The sequence below is a fragment of the Ovis aries genome, chromosome 3 (genome assembly GCF_016772045.2).
Source record: "Ovis aries strain OAR_USU_Benz2616 breed Rambouillet chromosome 3, ARS-UI_Ramb_v3.0, whole genome shotgun sequence".
Taxonomy (NCBI): Eukaryota; Metazoa; Chordata; class Mammalia; order Artiodactyla; family Bovidae; genus Ovis; species Ovis aries.
The window spans coordinates 136,738,561-136,759,645 of record NC_056056.1 but is presented as its reverse complement, the minus strand read 5'-3'; the positions used below and the strand labels follow the sequence as shown (position 1 = coordinate 136,759,645).

Below are 21,085 nucleotides of genomic sequence, written 5' to 3'. Positions count from 1 at the left end.
TCCTGGGGTTCAGAAGATCCCCTGGAGGAGGAAATGGCAACCCACTCCAATATTCTTGCCTGGAGAATCCCATGGACAGAGGAGCCTAGCAGTCTACAGTCCATGGGGTCACAAAGAGTTGGGCACAACTTAGCGACTAACACTTTCAGTTTCACTTTCTTTGGCTTTGAGAAGTGCTTTGGAGTTCTTTGTCTATCCAACCACTGAGCTGATCATTGCCAGGAGTCGTATAAAATCCACTTTCTGTCACACATCACAATCCATTCGAGAAATGGTTTGTTGTTACACAATAAAAGAGGATGACACTTCAGTGGTTTTTTTGATTTGCTATCAGTTCTTGAGGTACCCACTTACCAAGCTTCTTCCCATTTCCAATTTGCTTCTAATGCAAAATGACGTTAGAATGGTTGGTATTGAGTTCTTCAGCAACTTCTCGTGTAGTTGAAAGAGAATCAGTTTGCAGTTGCCGGCCACTGTGCTCCTCATCTTCAAGGCTCTCCTTTCCTTTACAAAACTTCTTGAAGCACCACTGCACTGTGCATTCGTTAGCAGTATCTGGGCTAATGCATTGCTGATGTTCAAATTGTCTCCACTGCTTTATGACCCATTTTGAACTCAAATAAAAAAATTGCTTGAATTTGCTTTTTGTCTAATGTCATTTCCCTAGTCTAAAGTAAATATAAAATAAACAGCAAGTAATGTCATTAGCAAAAAAAAAAGTGAGAAATGTGCATTAAAATGATGTATAACATAACCACATTTATTTGAGAATGTAGTCCAATATCAAACGGCAAAGCTCAGCAATGCAAGACCACAATTACTTTTACGTCAACCTAATAGCAATAAACACACCTAGCTCTTAGATCTTGGTTTCTAACTACCACTCCCTACCAAAAAAAAAAAAGGGTCTTCTTGAAGAAATAACCAATTTCACATTGTCCAGTAAGACAAGAAATGAAGATTATAAAGACTAAAAAGGAAGGGGAAAAAAACTGCTGTTATTATAGATAATAGAATTGCCTACATAGAATAACCAAGAAAGCAACAAATTATTAGGAATAATGAAGTCATCAAAATAGCTGGATATAAAATTGACATACAAAAATGAAAAGAGAATATGCAATTATTGTAAAGTGTATATTTTTAACCTCAAAAGATACAAAATACCTTAGGAATAACTGACGAATTTGGCATGTTTGTTTTGAAGGGAAATTTGGCATTTCTAATGAGTTTTTAGATTCACTACTGTTCAGAGTTTTGCCAAGAGAATGTACTGGTCATAGCAAACACCCTCTTCCAACAACACAAGAGAAGACTCTATACATGGACATCACCAGATGGTCAATACTGAAATCAGATTGATTATATTCTTTGCAGCCAAATATGGAGAAGCTCTATAAAGTCAGCAAAAACAAGACTGGGAGCTGACTGTGGCTCAGATCATGAACTCTTTATTGCCAAATTCAGACTTAAATTGAAGAAAGTAGGGAAAACCACTAGACCATTCAGGTATGACCTAAATCAAATCCCTTACGATTATACAGCAGAAGTGAGAAATAAATTCAAGGGATTAGATCTGATAGACAGAGTGCCTGAAGAATTATGGATAGAGGTTTGTGACATTGTACAGGAGGCAGTGATCAAGACCATCCCCAAGAAAAAGAAATGCAAAAAGGCAGGATGGTTGTCTGAGGAGGCCTTACAAATAGCTGTGAAAAGAAAAGCGAAAGGCAAAGGAGAAGAGGAAAGATATGTCCATTTGAATGCAGAGTGCCAAAGAATAGCAAGGAGAGATAAGAAAGCCTTCCTCAGTGATCAGTGAAAAGAAATAGAGGAAAACCATGGAATGGGAAAGACTAGAGATCTCTTCAAGAAAATTAGAGATACCAAGGGAACATTTCTTGCAAAGATGGGCACAATAAAGGACAGAAATGGTATGGATCTAACAGAAGGAGAAAATGTTAAGAAGAGGTGGCAAGAATACACTGAAGAACTATATGAAAAAGACTTCACGACCCCGGTAATCACGATGGTATGATCACTCATCTAGAGCCAGACATCCTGAAATGCAAAGTCAAGTGATCCTTAGGAAGCATCACTATGAACAAAGCTAGTGGAGGTAATGAAATTCCAGTTGAGCTATTTCAAATCCTAAAAGATGATGCTGTGAAAGTGCTGCACTCAGTATGCCAGCAACTTTAGAAAACTCAGCAGTGCAGTGGCCACAGGACTGAAAAAGGTCAGTTTTCATTCCAATCCCAAAGAAAGGCAATGCCAAAGAATGCTCAAACTACCACACAATTGCACTCATCTCACACACTAGCAAAGTAATGCTCAAAATTCTCCAAGCCAGGCTTCAACAGCACGTGAACCATGAACTTCCAGATGTTCAAGGTGGATTTAGAAAAGGCAGAGGAACCAGAGGTCAAATTGCCAGCATCCGTTGGATGATTGAAAAAGCAAGAGAATTCCAAAAAAAACATCTACTTCTGTTTTATTGACTATGCCAAAGCCTTTGACTGTGTGGATCACAACAAACTCTGGAAAATTCTGAAAGAGATAGGAATATTGGACCACCTGACCTGCCTCTTGAGAAAGCTGTGTACAAGTCAGGAAGCAACAGTTAGAACTGGACATGGAACAACAGACTGGTTCCAAATTGGGAAAGAAGTACGTCAAGGCTGTATATTGTCACCCTGCTTATTTAACTTATATGCAGAGTACATCATGAGAAACACTGGGCTAGAAGAAGCACAAGCTGAAATCAAGATTGCCGGGAGAAGTATCAATAACCTCAGATACACAGATGACACCACCCTTATGGCAGAAAGCAAAGAAGAACTAAAGAGCCTCTTGATGAAAGTGAAAGAGGAGAGTGAAGAAGTTGGCTTTAAACTCCACATTCAGAAAACTAGGATCATGGCATCTGGTCCCATCACTTCATGGCAAATAGATGGGGAAATAATGGAAACAGTGAGAGACCTTATGTTGGAGGGCTCCAAAATCACTGCAGATAGTGACTGCAGCCATGAAATTAAAAGATGGTTGCTCCTTGGAAGAAAAGCTATGACCAACCTAGATAGCATATTAAAAAGCAGAGACATTACTTTGCCAGCAAAGGTCCATCTAGTCAAGGCTATGGTTTTTCCAGTATCATGTATGGATGTGAGAGTTGGACTATTAGGAAAGCTGAGTGCCAAAGAATTGATGCTTTTGAACTGTGGTGTTGGAAAAAACTCTTGAGAGTCCCTTGGACTGCAAGGAGATCCAACCAGTCCGTCCTAAAGGAAATCAGTCCTGAGTATTCATTGGAAAGACTGATGCTGAAGCTGAAACTCTAATATTTGGCCACCTGATGCGAAGAACTGACTCATTTGAAAATACCCTGATGCTGGGAAAGATTGAAGACGGAAGGAGAAGGGGATGACAGAGAATGAGATGGTTGGATGGCATCACTGACTGAGTGGACTTAAGTTTGAGTAAACTCCCGGCGTTGGTGATGGACAGGGAGGCCTGGTATGCTGCAGTCCAGTGGGTCGCAAAGAGTTGGGCATGACTAAGCATCTGAACTGAACTGAACTGTTCAGAAATTCTACTAGTGATTATATATACAATAGAGACATCCTCTCACTGTTCACTGAAGACTTGTTTTCTTTTTTTTAACAATTTGCTAAGCATTGTCATAAGCATTCAGTAAATAACCATAAGCGTAGGAATATTTACTGTGGCATTTTTCATAGTAGCCAAACACTGGAAAGAATATAAATGTCTATCAACAGAAAAATGATTAAATTGGCTATATTCACACAATGGAAATGCTATTTAGCAGTTAAAATAAATAGCTGATAAATAATAATGAGATACATTTATCAACATGAAAAATCTAAAAAACAATGTTACATGCAAAAGCAAATTAAAAATAGATACGTATGATATGACATGTAATACAGACAATAATATGTCTTACCCTTGGATACAGACATACATCATAAAAGTATAAAAACAAATATCGAAATAACACCAAATTCAAGGTAGAAATCTCTCTGGAGAGGAGGGAAAAAGGGTTTATGAAAAGCTTCATGGGCACTTCAACTGCATGTATTTTGTTTTATTAAACTGGGTGTCATAGTGAGTGTTCATTATGTTTTATATACCTGAAATAATTTATAATAATTTAAATGATATTTATAGCATTATTATACAATTAAATGATATGAAATAAATGTTTAAAAAATGCTATACAAAAATCTAAGTTATTATTGGTGTTCTATTTTGGTGGTTTGTTAAACTTTGCTCCTTTCTGTATAATATGCTAAAAATGAGGAAATGTTGATGCTAAATTAATACCTGATTCCTGAATTAAACCACCCTGAAATAAGATCTGGCACAAATCCTCTGTTTCTGCAAATGTTCTGCTTTTTCTAAGTTTTAATTTTTTATGTGCTGGCATCATTCCCCTATTATTCATCACAGTGAGATGGTTGTATGTACTCTCACTGATACTAAAGTGATGTGGTGCACCTTGTTAAAGATGAAGTGGTACCCTTACTGTTATTCTCTGTAATAGACCTCAGTTTCCAACTGATCTACTGATAATTAGAATTAAATGACCTTATCTTCTTTTTCAGATAAATGCAGTGCGCGCAATAGTTCCCAATAAGAGTAACAATGAAATTATCCTGGTTTTGCAACACTTTGATAATTGTGTGGACAAAACAGTACAAGCATTCATGGAAGGTAACCCTAGCTCAATATTTTTATAAGTTCATATTTGTTCAACTAGAAGTTGCTTCAAATTTCTATAACATTTATTCTGCAGCCTGGTATTTTATAGATGATATAGCAGGCCCTGTGCGATTTTTAAAGATATCTTTTAAAGCTCCTTGTTTCAGCCCTAGAAGTAATTCATTCATAAGCTATATGATACCTGGAATAAGAGACAAGCAGAGAAGACTCCATCATTTTATTCATTACGTTTTCTAATGACAGTTAAGAAGAAATTAGGTAGCCAGTGGTATAAGAGACTTGACTGGAGTTGGCTTGAATAAGAATTTAAGAAGCAATGACAGAGCAGTGGTCTAGTGGCTCAGCTACAGATGACAGATTTAGGGACTCAGTATTCTTTTTCGGGCTCTGACAAGTGATTTAAATATATGGGTTTGAGTTTCCTTATCTACCATACAAAAAATGGATGCTTAGTCAAACCTTCTGATTTTATAGAGTTGAGGAGCATTTTACAAAATTCTTTCAACATAACTTGTTTGGGAAAACTGTCTGAAGTTGTCTCTTTCATTGAACAGTGACAGTGATATCAAAATAGATCTCCCTCTTTCTACTTTTCTGAATTTGCCAGTATAGAATAAACAAGTTCAAATACTGTAAGGTTTTTCTTTATCATCATATTTTTTTATAATGTTAGTATTTGGGTTTAGGGTGGCAGACAGTTCTCTCTGAAACAATGTAACCAGGTGGTATGTAATCTGGAGGAAAGGGGACACCATACTTGGGCTGAAACCAGTCCTCTTTGTATTTGGTCAAAGCTACATAGATAAAAAGAAGCTTCAAAGTGGTCAGGCTACATTAGTCTCTTCCTGGAAGAACTTACTCAAAAAATTAAATGGAGAAGGGAGATCTAAATGGGCAGGTATTCTAAAAGGTAAGCATGATATGATTATCATTACATTAGCTTAGATACCTGAACCATCACTTTTCCTATTGGGAGAGGGAGACTTTCCAGCAGTTACAGGGACACAAATTTCTGCTTGAGCATGCCAGTGCTGGGAGAAAAAAATCTGTGATTGGTTTCTCTTACAGGTAGTGCCAGTGAAGTACTCAAAGAATGGACAGTAACAGGCAAGAAAAAGGTAAGAATGAATTAAACTTAAAAGTGTGATATCAGTATTTGTATTATAAAAAAATTAAGCTCTGCAGAAATATTGAAAGATTTACATATGCATCTTCAGTTTACCTGGCTAAGAAAAGTTTTCTTCCAGGACATTGTAACACTGCTATGTACATAGAGTACCCAGTCTCCTCCATGTGATTTCAGGCAGGAAGCAGAATTACTCTGCCATGCAGTTGCAGAGAGTGTATTAATATTAGGCAGGGATGAAACAAGATCATGTCAAGGACAGCAGAGCTCCTCTAGAGAAAGTGACCCATTCCAGGGGTTTTCAACATCATTCATATCATACATCAGTTAAAATAGTTCAGATTTTTAAGTCAGACCACTTGTATTGTAATCTCTGATATTAATCAGCTTTAGCTTAAAGCCTAAAGAGAGGCTTTGCTACTGTTAGCTATGCAGAGGGGTCTGATGGTCTAGTTCAGGGAGATATTAGAAGATAATAGAAGGTACTTGGACTGTGGAATCAGTCAAAACTGGATTTATATCCTATTCTACTACTTACTGGTTTTATTTCCTGGGAATATTGTTTAACCCTAGTGAGCCTTAGTTTGCTCGTCTCTAAAATAGGAAAATAATATTGACAACTGCAAGTATTTCAGTTCAGTTCAGTTGCTCAGTCGTGTCCAACTCTTTGCAACCCCATGGGCTGCAGCACGCCAGGCCTCCCTGTCCATCACCAACTCCTAGAGCTCACTCAAACTCATGTCTGTCGAGTCGGTGATGCCATCCAACTGTCTCATCCTCTGTTGTCCCCATCTCCTCCCGCCTTTTATCTTTCCCAGCATCAGGGTCTTTTCAGATGAGTCTGTTCTTTGCATCAGGTGGCCAAATATTGGAGTTTCAGCTTCAGCATCAGTCCTTCCAATTAATATTCAGGACTGATTTCCTTCAGGATGGACTGATTGGATCTTCTTGCAATCCAAGGGACTCTCAAGAGTCTTCTCCAACACCACAGTTCAAAACCATCAATTCTTTGGCCCTCAGCTTTCTTTATAGTCCAACTCTCACATCCATACATGACTACTAAAAAAACCCATAGCTTTGACTAGATGGATCTTTGTTGACAAAGTAATGTCTCCTCAAGTGTTTAACACAATATCTGATATATCAGTTCTCCTTATCCACTTGAAACCAAAAATGCTTTCCCTAAAGGATACTAGCTAACCTCATCATGCTTCCCATAGCTCTTTACTCTAAATCTAGTTCCTTTAGGAAGTGCTTGAAGTGTGAATTTGAATCAAGTATCTCTATGAAATCTCTTTGGGGTCTGTATTAGGTTAGTGCTGGAGTTCTGGAATAGTTTCTTGATGACTCTAAATCACTTCATTAGGATTTCTGCTGAGTCTTAATTAAACCAGACTTGGGAAAAAAAAGAAAACAGGCTTGGCTCCAATGACCCTTGAGAACTTTTTCTAAGAACTTAATACTACCACAGATTCCCCTGAAGCTCTCTATACCTGTAGCTTTGAATATTTTCTTAACTTTTTCCCATTGCTTTCACCAAACCTAAGTAACTGTGCGTATTCTGATTTATTAATTTATTGGCCAAGGATAATAGGTTATTAGTAATGTAATATGTGCACAAAGCTAGGGAAGTATGTGTTGGAGATACATAAATTTCTTACAATTTTGAGAAAGAAAAATGGCTTCAGTTTGGCAATCCCAAATACCCAAATCACATCCAGTTAACTGTTGGGATTAGTTCAATAGGATATGATCATGAACGATTACTGGGGATAGGTATTACATGCATAGGACAGTGGCATGAAAACTTAGCCAGCTCACATGGGAGAAAGTAATTAAGAAAAGGAGAAATGAGAATTGTGGAAAGGAAAAATCCTTTACTGGATATATGATTGCAAATAGTTTCTCACATTCTGTGGATTGTCTTCTTTCTCATGAAGTCCAGTTTGTCTGTTTTTGTTTGTTTACTGTGCCTTTGGTGTCATCTCTAAGAAATCCTTACCAAATCCAATATCGTGACGCTTTTGTCCTACATCATTTTCTTCTAAGTTTTATTGAGTTAGGTCTTACATTTAGGTTTGATCCATTTTGAGTTAATTTTTGTGCTATGTTTCAGGTTAAAGTCCAACTTTATTCTTTTATATGTGGAGATTCCAGTTTTTCCAGCATTATTTGTTGAAAAGACTGTCCTTTCTCCATTGAATAGTTTTGGCAAAAATCATTGAAGCCATATATGGGAGAGTGTACTTCTAGGCTCTTTATTCTATTTCATTGTCTCTGTGTTTGTCTTTTATAAGTTTTCTGGTCACTCTGCATGGCTTGTGGGATCTTAGTTCCCTGACCACGGATCAAACCCCTGCTCTCCACAGTGGAGGCAGAATCTTAACCACTGGGCCCCCAGGCAAGTCCCTTATACATCTGTCTTTACACTACTACTACACTGTTTTGATTAGTGTAGCTTTGTAGTAAGTTTTGAAATTAGGTTGTATGAGTCTCCCTGTTTTGTTCCTATTTTTCTTTACATTTTTTATTGACATGTTGATTTACAATGTTGTGTTAATTTCAGGGGTACAGCAAAGTGATTCAGTTATATACACACACATACATAAATTTTTTTAGATTCTTTTCCATTGTACCAGCTGAGCCACAAGGGAAGCCCATTATAGGTTATTAGAAGATATGATATAGTTCCCAACAGTAGGTCTTTGTTGATTATCTTTTCATATATAATAGTGTGTATATTTTAGTCCAAAACATACAATTTATCCCTCCCCTCCCAGCCCCGTCCCCTTTTGGTGACGATGAACTTGTTTTCTATGTCTTTGAGTCTGTTTTTCTTTTGTAAATACGTTTGTGTCCTTTTTTTTTTTAGATTGCACATGTAAGCGATATCATATGATATTTGTCCTTCTCTGTCTGACTTATTTCACTTACTATGACAATCAGGGTTGTTTTGGTCCCTTGAAGGTGCATATGCATTTTAAGATGGGTTTTTCTGTTTCTGCAAAAAATATCATTGGGATTTTGTTATGGATTGCATTGAATCTGTAGATCACTTTGGGTAGTATTGACATTTTAATATTAAGTCTTCTAATTCATAAATATATAAGGTGTTTCTATTTAGTTATGCTATTATAAATTGAATCATTTTATAATTTACTTTTCAGATTGTTAAGGTATAGAAGTACAACTGATTTTTGTGTGTTAACTGTATCCTGCTGCTTTGCTGAATTGTTCTGTGTGTGTGTGTGTGTGTGTGTGTAATCTTTAAAGTTTTCTATATATAAGATCATATCTTTTGCAAACATATTTTACTTTTTCCTTTCTTGCTTGGATGCCTTTTATTTCTTTTTCTTTCTTAATTGCACTGGCTACAACTTTCAGTACTGTGTTGAATAGAAATGGCAAAAGTGGGCATCATTGCCTTGTTCCTGATCTTTGAGGAAAAGCTCTCCTCTCTGACCATTGTTCCCTGTGGGTTTTTCATATATGTCTTTTATTATGTTGAAGTAGTTTCTGTCTAGTCCTAGTTTTTTTTTTGCCTTTTTTAGTGTTTTTATCATGAAAGGATATTTGAATTTTGTCACATGTTTTTTCTGCATCAGTTAAGATGATCATGTGGCTTTTTTCCCCTTCTTTCTGTTAATATGGTGTATTACATTGATCAGTTTTCTTAAGTTGAACCATTCTTGCATTCAGGGAATAAATCCTGTTTGGTCATGGAATATAATTATTTTAGTATGTTGCTAAATTTGGTTTGGTCCTATTTTGTTGAGAATTTTTGCATCAGTGTTCATAAGGGATATTGCTTTGTAGTTTTCAGCTAATGTCTTTGTCTAAGTATCAGGGTAATGCTGAACTCATAGAGTGAGTTAGATATTGTTCCGTTCTCTTCAGCAGCCTTTTTTTTTTTTTTTTTTTAAGTTTGGCAAGACTAAATGTTCGGTAGAATTCACTAGTGAAGCTAGGGATTTTCTTTGTCAGGAGATTTTTGATTCGTGATTTAGTCTCCTAACTAGTTAGATTTTCTATTTCTTCATGACAGTATAGGTAGGTTTTGTGTTTCTAGGAATTTGAACAATTTCATCTAGGTTATGTAATTTGTTGGTATATGATTGTTCATAATATTCTCTTATAATCAATAGTAATGTACCCACTTTCTTATTTTAATAATTTGAGTCTTCTCACTTTTTTCTTAGTCCATCTAGCTAAACTTTTGTCAACTTTGTTTTTATGAAGAACCAGCTTTTGGTTTTGTTGTATTAGTCTTCTAAACCATGTAGAAAACAAAAAGTACAGTTACAAACCATTGTTATAATAATACTAGCTTTTGTAATTGCACAAACTCTGTCAAGTTCTTTATTTCTCTGTATGCCTTCAGATTACCATCTAGTGTTCTTTCACTTCATGTTTCAGGCCTCCTATATTTCTGGCGGGGCAGGTCTGGTAGTCATGAACTCTCTCCTCTTTGTTTATCTAGGAATGTCAGTTTATCCCTGTGTTTGAAAGACAGTTTAGCTACATAGAGGATTCTTGAGGTTGATGGGTTTTTTTTGTTTTTTTGTTTTTTTTCTTTTAGCATTTGAATATATCTGCCTACTGCCTTCTGGCCTCCTATGTTTCTGATGAGAAATCTGCTAATCTCATTAATGATCTCTTGTGTGTGATAAGTAACTTCTCTCTTGCTGCTTTCTAGATTCTTTCTTTATCTTTTGGAAGTTTGATTACAGCGTGTTTCATCATCTCTTGGAGGTTGTTAAGCTTCTTGGATGTTTATAGTCATGTCTTTCATCAAATTTGGAAAGTTTTCAGCCATTATTTCTTTATACTTTCTTTCTTCCCTTTTCCTCCTCTCCTTCTCCAGTTTATACAACGCATATGTTGGTTTGCTTGATGGAGCCCCACAGATCCCTTAGGCTCTTCACTTTTCTTCAGTCTTTTTTCTCTTCCTCAAACTCAGTAATTTCAGTTGTGCTATCTTCAAACCCATTGGTTCTTTCTTCTGACTTCTCAGATCTCCGTTTGAATCCCTTCAGTGATTTTTTTTTTTAATTTAAGTTACTGTACTTTTCAGCTCCAGAATTTCAGTTTGTATTTCTTTTTTAGATTTAGCTTCTTTTTCTGTCTCTTAATTAATATTTCCATTTTGTTCATACTTTGTTTGCTTGACCTTCCCCACACTTTCCTTTAGCTCTTTGAACACCTTTGAGGCAGCTTTTTTGTTTTCATATTGTGGGGTGGGGTTGGTTGTACTGAGTCTTCGTTGCCGGTGGGCTTTTCTCTGGTTGCGGAAAGCAGGGACTACTCTGTTTTGTGCTCTTTCGTACTCTGCAGCCAGCAGGGACTAGTTGTATTGTGCAGGCTTCTCATTGCAGTGGCTTCTCTTGTTGTTAAGCATGGGCTCTAGGCATGTGGGCTTCAGTAGTTGCAGCATGTGGGCTCAGTGGTTGGCGGCTCCCAGGCTCTAGAGCACAGGCTCAGTAGTTGGGGTGCACAGGCTTAGTTGCTCCATAGCATGTGAGATCTTCCCGGACCAGAGATCATGTCTCCTATGTTGGCAGGTGGATTCTTTACCACTGAACCACCAGGGAAGCCCAAAAATGCACTAGGCGTTTGAGTAAAAAAAATCCTCTTTATGGAAACATAGTAAGAATCCATGTTTACTTAATTAAAATTAATGTTTGGATGAAAAAAAATAAAGTCTTTAATGTATCTCCCAACAAGTCTTTCTCAGGGAAAGTTTCTATTGATTTATTCTTTTCCTTTGTATTGGCCATACTTTCTTATTTTTTTGTGTGTTCTTTGTGATTTGCTGAAAGCTAGACATTTGAATCTAATAATTTGATAACTCTGGAAACCAGATTCTCCTTCTTTCTCCAGGTTTGCTGTTTTTTGTTATTACTATATTTTAAAATTGTTGTAAGCTGTCTTTGTACCAAGGGTCAGCCTAAGGTGTAAACTTAAGGTCTTATCAGATCTTGTCTGTGCTTTTCCCTGAGCATGCATGATTACTTTCAATTTTTTTTCTGTATATACAGTTGTTTTTGAATGTCCTAGTCTTTGATGTCTGTCTCCAGAAAGGGAATAAAGAAAAATGAAGTGGGGAAGAAGGGCACCACCGCTTTAACTCCCCTAAAGGAATTAAACTTCAGCCAGAGGGGGAGGGGCTTGCAACAGTGGGAGGAGGTGCAGCATCAGTGGCTGCCTGCCTGTCTGTACCTTTGTAGTGAGAGGCAGCAGTCAGTGACCACAACACAGCTCCCAGATATTTGGAGGACAGGGTTCTTTTTCCCTACCCTGACTCCAGCAAGCTATGTGCCAGCTGCTCCAAGAACAGGTGCACGGCTGCCTGTTCCCTAACTGGGGGTGGGGGGTGAGTATCTGCTACTGTGCTCAGAACTGAAATTGACTGAAATTGACTAACTGCAATTTATCATCCAAGCCTTCTCCTGGAAATTATAAGCCTTCAGTAGACTCCAGAGTTCCAAAATAGTTAGACAGATTCTGCCAGTGTAATTGTTGTCTAGGTGAGGAGACAGATTTCTGATGCAAAATCCTCTGCAATGCAGATTTAATTTATCTTTATTAAACTGAAGTTTCACTTCATTCCATGTTTATAGCTACACCAGTTTTTCTATTGGATTATTATTTTGTTTGTTTAAGAGCTCTCTCTATTTGTTTGTTTGTATATATTACACATATTTTTCTCACATTTTGTAGTTTATCTTTTGATTTTTCTTATAGTGGGTTTTTAATGCTTTGCTGTTTTATTTTTATGTGTTTGAGTTTATCTAAAGTATTTTATATAGTTATTTTAGTCAGTGGTTTGACATATAAAAATAGTATTCAGTTTCTGGAAGAGCAAATGAGAAATTGGTAACATTGGTTGCCTTTGGGTAGCTGGTGTTACCTCTCTGGATTGTCGGGGGTCTTCTTTTTCTTTTGTTTTTTTTTTTTTTTCAAATCTTTAATAACCATTAGAATAAAAAGAAGAAAAGCAAGCCAAAACCTGCAGCAGAACCAAGTAACAGTATCCCAGATTCCAGTAAGTCGGTTTCCATTCAAGAGGAACAATCTGCGCCCTCCTCAGAGAAAGGTGGTATTAATGGTTATCATGTCAACGGTGCCATCAATGATACTGAGTCTGTAGACTCACTCAGTGAAGGTATGGAGACACTTTCAATAGAAGCCAGAGAACTGGAGGATCCTGAGTCTGCCACATCAGAAATGCTCGATAGAACAGGTGAGTATTAACAGGTCCTTGGAAAGTTCCATTCTACTGAAAAATACAGGGGCTTCTTGGCTGAGAAAGCAATCAATAAATTAAATCTAGTTAGTTTTTTTATTTTGTTACTTCTTATGTGAAAGAGTCACATTTGGTAATTTTCAAGGGCCTAGAAAAATATAATTCTTATTCCTTTGTTTCATATTTTAATTTTAGTCTAAATCAGCCTTGTGGAAATCTAATTTAATAGTTCTGTAATACTTAGAGATTACAGAAGGTGACCTTAGATGTTTTTTAACTGCACATTTATTAAAGGAAATGATGATCATGAGTTGATATTGATGTTATAATTCCAAGACTCAACACAATAAGGAATATATAAGCATAACTGTAATCCTATGGCTTTCATTAGAAGTAGACTGTTGGTTGTTATAGTCTCACATTTGTTTTTTAATAAAGAATTAAGATTAGTATTAGTTGTAAATTCAGATAGCTTGTACATTTTTCATTAACCGTTTTGATGAGCACTGAAAAGATATTGGGAATATACTTTTAAAAATAGGCTTTTTAGTTACTTGTTTGTTAAACCAGTTTCCCTTGCTCTATTGCTGCTGGCTTTATACATGTAATGCCATTTTTTAAATTATACTGTACATTTCAGATGTTTTTATTTATTGATTAGTTTGAGCACACACACGCACATACAAAGACTTAGAAAAAAACATAGCACCTCAAACAAACCAAAGATAGTCAGTGACTTCTATTTTTTTCTGAACTAGCTTTCCTTTATTTCCTAACTCTTTGCCGTTTCCATTTCCTAAAGCTTTTGAAACTCTTCTTTCTTTCCCTGGGACAGTGTAGAAATCTTTTTCTCAGCATAACTTAACAGAAGCTTGTCAGAAGGTGGTGATATTGACTCTTCACTTCCTTGTACCCAGAACTGCAAGGAAGTTAACAAGGTACAGGAAATAAGCTAGCCTGTCTGGAGAGGGGTTGACAAAGAACCCTCCTCTTCAGTTAGTGTGCCTCCTTGGGCTAAGCCAAATGATGCTCACGGCCTCACTGGCTCTGCTCTTTGTCCTGCTTTGTCAGTTGATTCTATTCACAACCTTTTAAGAGGCTTTGTTTTGCTGCACTTTTGCCTTTTTACTTCGTGTAAACTTAAAGACTCCTTGATTTACCCCTAAACTCTACTCTAAAATACTGGCCTCTTTATTTGACAGGATCCATGCTGGAGAATGGTGTCTCTGATTTCGAGTCCAGATCTTTGACTATGCACTCTACTCAGAATTCTCAACAAAACAGGAATGCTGCCAAGTCTCTCTCAAGAACTACTGTAGGACCTCAGCTTTCAAATCTAAGCATGGAAGATGTTCCCCTCTCTTCCACCAATAAAAAGCTTGGTAAGTCAAAGATCTTCCTTTGAGAGAAAGCAAAGAGAATCTGTGTTTTTAGCTAAAGAGGGCAAATCATCTCTTTGCTCTCATAAATAAGGTTTCAGAAGGGGGAGCAGGTAATACATTTCCAGTCAGTGACTATCCATGACCATCCAGCCTTTCCCCAGTTTTGTGTACACAGTTGGAGTCTGATAGTAGTGTAATGCCTTACAGTCTTGAGACAACAGTAGTGATCCTTTTTTTTGTGAATGGGGGTCAAACTCTGTGGCTAGCATGGTGTTTTTGATAACATTAACCTTCATTTTATTTGCTTTATTGCAACATGTCTGTGCTCTTTCCTTCATTTTTAACTCCTGGTTGATAATAACAGTAAAAAGCTTTGCCATCTCTGAAATGATATTTTGAAGAAATATTTTAATTTCTCTTCTCAACTTCATGCTTTTACTAATACCTATCAGACTGTAGCTTTAAACAAGGTCATTTTCTCTTAAGTAAATACTTAGCATTGATTGATGGTAGCCATTTGCTGGGTTTTTTTGTTTTTTTTTTTTTAGCTATAATAGTTATTTTAAATAATTAGCCAATAATTAGATAGAGATAATAGCCCTTCTGTCGTCCATTTAAGGATGGCAGTCCACTTACCTGAACAAATGAAACAGAGAAATGTAAAAGACACTTGTAACCTGTAGCTCTGTATTGAATTATTTATACCACATGAGCCAAATTTAATTATTGAGGCTCTCCTTTTTCATCTTTCTAACAGAGCCCTCAACTTGTCCAGAAAGGCAAGTCTGAGAATATTTAGTCAAGCAAAAATAAAGAAACAGTGCTTGAAAGCTTTTAGGTAGATTTTAAAAGAAATCTCTTTGAGATGAAGAAGGATTTAAATTAAAGATTGAAAATCTGTCTCTTGGCACTTTATAAATTTGTTAGATCAGTTATTCTAACTACAAGTTGTAATAACTTTGACATTGGTGAATGTAAAAAGGTTATAATAGAATTCTCAGAAACTGGTTAAAATATATTGGGTAGGTAAATATACTTCATCTTTATCTACAGTGTTGACTTACCCAGTTACAATGATTCAGACTGTACTATCAAGAGAGAACTTTATCAGTTTTGTAATATCTACATGGTGAATTGTATTCTACTAAATCCTGTTATGTAGGGAGTTTTGAAAATTTGGTACCTACTCAAATAGTTTTTCATTTTGGATTCTTTTTTCAGTCTTTTTCTCTCTGTGTTTCACTTCATTATGGATAGTTTCTAAAATTGCTGTCTTCAAATTTATTAATCTTTTTTCTCTAAGTTTTTAATCTGTTGTTAATCCAATTCAGTGTATTTTTCATCTCTGGTTTTTTTTTTCATCTCCAGAGGTTCTGTTGGAATCTTTTTAAATATCTTCCATGTCTCTCCTTAATAGATTATACTATTCCTCCACCTTCTTGAACATGTGATATTTGATTATATTAGCTGTTTTGATGTCCTTACCAACTTTATTCTACATCTTTGTCATTTCTGCACCTGTTTCTGTTAATTAATTTTTCCTTTCATTATAGATCATATTTTTCTGCCTCTAGTAATTTTTTTATTGGATGCCAGACATTGTGAATTTTGCTTTGTTGATTGCTAGATATTTTTGTATTTCTTTAAATATTCTTGTGATTTGTTCTGGAACTGTTATTTGGAAACAGTCTGCTCGCTTACTTAAGCTTTGTTAGTAGAAATAGAGCAGCCTTTAGTCTCAAGCTAATTACTGAGGCAGCGCCCCTCTAAGAGCTCTACCTGGCGCCCCACTATGCTGGTGTGAGCATAGACTATTCCTGGTCTGGGTGAGCCCTCAGGATTATTCCCCCTGCTCCTTTCCAGTGGTTCTTTTCCCTCTTTGGGGTGGTTCTACGTATGCATGCACTCAGAATCCTCTGTGGATCTTTGTACAGTTTTTTCACTGCTGTGTAGCTTTCTCCTCTTTACTGTTCTGCCCTGAGAATTCTAGCCATCTTGGCCTCTTTGAACTCTCAACTCTGTCCCCTCAATTCAAGGAGACTTTCAGACTCAACTTAGGATTTCTCCTCCTTGCATTGCAGCCTGGAAACTCTCTTATGGCAGCAAGTTGGGGCAATCTTAGGCCTCACTTCCTTTGTTTCTATGCTCTTGTGGAGGGTGGTAAGAAGTACTGCACATTGTTCATTGTCTGTAAACCATTGTTTCATATATTTTGTGTATGTGTGAAGTTTTTTAAGACAGGAAGGTAAATCCAATTCCTATTACTCCATCTTGGCCAGGATACTTTATGAAAAATTCAGTTTTTTGTTGAGGGTGGCCATTTAGGAAGCCTTCTTAGTTATGAGATGTTAGTTATGTTAAATGCTTAGGTATTCAGATCCAGTTTTCAAGTTACCTATGTTGTTTTTTTAATTGGGATTCTTTCCAAGGTTCTAATATTGAAAAATCTGTGAAAGACCTCCAGCGCTGCACAGTGTCTCTTGCACGATATCGAGTTGTAGTTAAAGAAGAGATGGATGCTTCTATTAAGAAAATGAAACAAGCTTTTGCCGAATTGCAGAGCTGGTAAGTTAAGTTGCATTTTGTATCAGTAGCACGAAAATGATAAAGATGGTTAGCCATTCGCCAAGTTCTTTAATTCCTAACTCTTAACTACTCTACATAATGGAGGAAGACTTAAAAATCCTATGCTGTATTTTGCTTTCTGCTTCATTCTGTTTGTGGTCACAGTGTGAGAATGAGTGGTAAAAGAAACTCATGCTTTAGGAATGGACCTAAGGTTAATATTGTTTGGAAAGGGACAAATAATTACAGAGTAGGTCATGCTCCTTTACATTAGGGTCTGTCTTTTAAACCAGGAACCTGTAACCCATGGCATGATGTTTTTGAACAAATCAATATGCCAGAAAATTTGGAAAACTCAGCAGTGGCCACAGGACTGGAAAAGGTCAGTTTTCATTCCAATCCCAAAGAAAGGCAGTGCCAAAGAATGTTCAAACTATGGCACAGTTGCACTCATTTCACATGCTAGCAAAGTAATGTTCAAAATTCTCCAAGCTAGGCGTCAACAGTACGTGAACTGAGAACTTCCAGATGTTCAAGCTGGATTTAGAAAAGGCAGAGGAACCAGAGATCAAATTGCCAATATCCGTTGGATCATAGAAAATGCAAGAGAATTCCAGAAAAACATCTACTTCTGCTTCATTGACTAGGCTAAAGCCTTTGATTGTGTGGATCACAACAAACTGTGGAAACTTCTTAAACAGATGGGAATCTCACCTGCCTGCCTCTCACCTGCCTCCTGAGAAACTTGTATGCAGGTCAAAAAGCAACAGTTAGAACCAGACATAGAACAATGGACTGGTTCCAAATTGGGAAAGGGGTATGTCAAGGCTATATATTGTCACCCTGCTTATTTAACTTATATGCAGAGTACATCATGCGAAATGCCAGGCTGGATGAAGCACAAACTGGAATCAAGATTGCTGGGAGAAATATCAAGAACCTCAGCTATGCAAATGATACCACACTTATGGCAGAAAGTGAAGAGGAACTAAAGAGCCTCTTGATGAAAGTGAAAGAGGAGAGTGAAAAAATTAGCTTAAAGCTCAACATTCAGAAAACTAAGATCATGGCATCTGGTCCCATCACTTCATGGCAAATAGATGGGGTAACAGTGGAAACAGTGACAGACTTTATTTTCTTGGGCTCCAAAATCAGTGCAGATGGTGACTGCAGCCATGAAATTAAAAGACACTTGCCCCTTGGAAGAAAAGCTATGACAGACCAAGACAGAATATTAAAAAGCAGAGATATTACTTTGCCAACAAAGATCTGTATAGTCAAAGCTATGATGTTCCTAGTAGTTGTGTATGGATATGAGAGCTAGACCATAAAGAAGGCTGAGCACCAAAGAATCCATGCTTATGAACTGTGGTGTTGGAGAAGACTCTTGAGAGTCCCTTGGACTGCATGGAGATCCAACCAGTCAATCCTAAAGGAAATCAGTCCTGAATATTCATTGGAAGGACTGATGCTGAAGCTCCAATACTTTGGCATCCTGATGTGAAGAGCCAACTCATTGGGAAAGACCCTGGTGCTGGAAAATATTGAAGGCAGGAGGAGAAGGGGATGACAGAGGATGAGATGGCTGGATGGCATCACTGACTCAATGGACATGAGTTTGAGCAAGCTCTGGGAGTTGGTGATGGACAGGGAAGCCTGGCATGCTGCAGTCCATGGGGTCGCAGAGTCGGACACGACTGAGTGATTGAACAACAACAACAACAACATTAATATAAAGTAGAAAAGATGTCTTTGTTTTTCTGCCTCCTTTCATCCTTCCTAATGCACCCCACTCTACGGTCCCTTCTATGCCCTATTATTAATCATTGATTTATTTTAATTTTGTGTTTTTTAAACTTACTTTAAAAATTCTCATATCTTAAAATGTATTAATATGTGTTCTGTAGGTGAAATAGGGTTTAGTAGTTAAAGAGATTTGAAAATACTTAAATTTTCTTTACTACAGGACTTCTAGATGGCTTAATGCTAATATGCATTGTGAATTTACAAGAGGGAACTATACTATGCTGTTTCTCAAATATATTTGATTATAGAATCTTTGGGAGAAGAAATATATTCTAATTTTCTTCTAGAACATTGAAGCTGTCTTAACTATTAGATATTAAAGTGGTAACTAACTTTTAAACCATAACTCCTTTGGGGAGGTATTTTCATTTAATAATGGACTTTAAAAAAAAAAAAGGACCAAATTAAGTAAAACGACAGGAAGACAAGCAGCTAGGTTGGTATTTGGGGATATGAGACTGTCCATACTGCTTATTTGTAAGACTTTCAAGAATCTGAAAGGTGAGAGGAAGTTTTCATGAATATAGAGAACCTATACCACTCTTCCTCCCAACCATCCATACATTTTCTTGCTTGTCTAGGAGCTATTCCCTGAGGTCATATTCAACTGTGTTTCTCTTTACAAACTTAGTCTGGTACTTCATGCCGCAGTGGACAAAAGACAGAGGGAGAATGGGTAGCCTCAGTCCTCCTGCTTTGTGGAATTGAAGAAGGGAGTGAATTAACAGAGAGGTAGCATAAAGCCTCCAGAAAGTTGCTGACCTCTGCTTTACCAAAGTGCAGAATGGTCCATGAACCAAAAAGTACTTTAGAATAGATCATTCATCTGCTCATCTACCCATGCTGTCATGAATCCCCGGTTTCCCCTTGCAGGTTTTATAGCTAGAAGTTTAATGTCAAATCTTCGGTTTTCTTATATACATTTTCACTCCAGCCAGATTACTTGTCTCAGAATTTAACATACACATCTCCTCTTTCATACACTCCTTGATGCTACTTTTCCAACCTAGTAATGCTCTCTTGTATCTTTGTACTTATCTAAATCCAACCAGTTCTCCCAAATTCACGTTACGTAAACTCTGACTTCCCCTGGAAGTTTTTCTAGGTAACTGTTTTCTCCTCTTTCTGACCCTCTGGGAGAAAGCCCCACACCCTTTACCCTGGATTATTATCACATCAGATATTATTGGCTTAAGAAGAAAGAACTAAGAGTAGAGCATCACAATTTTGCCTTGACAAGCCTCCGGTCTCCATGATTGTTTAGTTTGCTGATTACTTTCGCCACAGGATCTGATTCCATTCAGAACCACCCTGAACCAGGAAATACAGTTCCGGGAGAGAGACTTAAGAGTCCTTGTTGACTTGGAACCCAGCCAGGGGGAGCCTCCTTTAATAAATGACAAATGAAGTGGTTTCCTGCCTAGAAACTGTGTATTTAGGATTGATTAGCAGGTGTAGCAACCAGGTCAATTTAACTTGAGGAAAGAGATTACCTGCACTTTCCTGCTGGTGTAAAGCCTTCTCTCTGGCTGACTGGGTTTTTAAACTGGCTTATTTCCATGCCCCTTGTAGTTGCTACTTCAAGATATAATTGGCAGGTGAGCTAACTCCCTTTGGCACTGAACCAGAGCTTGGAGTTAATGTCACTTAGGAAGCCATTTTTTGTGTTGGTTATAGTATAAAAGAAAAGGTTCTAACATATTTGCAACAGTAAGATTACATTACACCTGGCCGGGCACTAGGGGAATTATATGGATAAGTGCTTTCACACTGGGGCCAAATGAAAGCTGACATTTACCTGTGGGGAGGTAAAAGCAGCGGCTTTCCAGGATGTAAAACGTCAAATCTGTCCTTATTGGTGATCCAGTAATAATCATCACTAGACCCAGGTTTACTTTTCTTGTTAATTAATAAAATCTGTCTGACACGTTGTTGGAGCTCCTAGTTGACTTAAAGTTTAGGTCTGTTAGGGAGCAGGATATGAAGTGGAACATGAAGCTAGAGTGTATAAACTATTTTGAACGGTTTTCATAGTATGTGTCAGGGCAAAGGATACATGCTTAGCCTGCCTTTTAAATAAAGTTTCTGTTTTATTGAAAGTCAAAAGATACTTATTAAAAGGAGAAAAGTCGTAAAAAATTTGAGATTCTGCAACACATGAATTCAATATAAGCCTGTGCTTAAGACTGAAATTTTTCCCAGCTAATTGTTCAT

General features: G+C 37.1%; 1 protein-coding gene across 1 annotated transcript in view; it reads left to right on the top strand.

Moving 5' to 3' along the window:
- The window catches only part of SPATS2 (spermatogenesis associated serine rich 2), a 154,919-nt gene that overhangs the window by 115,538 nt on the left and 18,296 nt on the right, over nt 1-21,085 (top strand). The window contains exons 4-8 of the mRNA XM_027967373.3: nt 4,629-4,737; nt 5,815-5,864; nt 12,854-13,115; nt 14,321-14,500; nt 16,930-17,065. Of these exons, the coding sequence (XP_027823174.1) occupies nt 4,629-4,737; nt 5,815-5,864; nt 12,854-13,115; nt 14,321-14,500; nt 16,930-17,065 (737 nt within the window). The remainder of the gene's footprint in view (nt 1-4,628; nt 4,738-5,814; nt 5,865-12,853; nt 13,116-14,320; nt 14,501-16,929; nt 17,066-21,085) is intronic.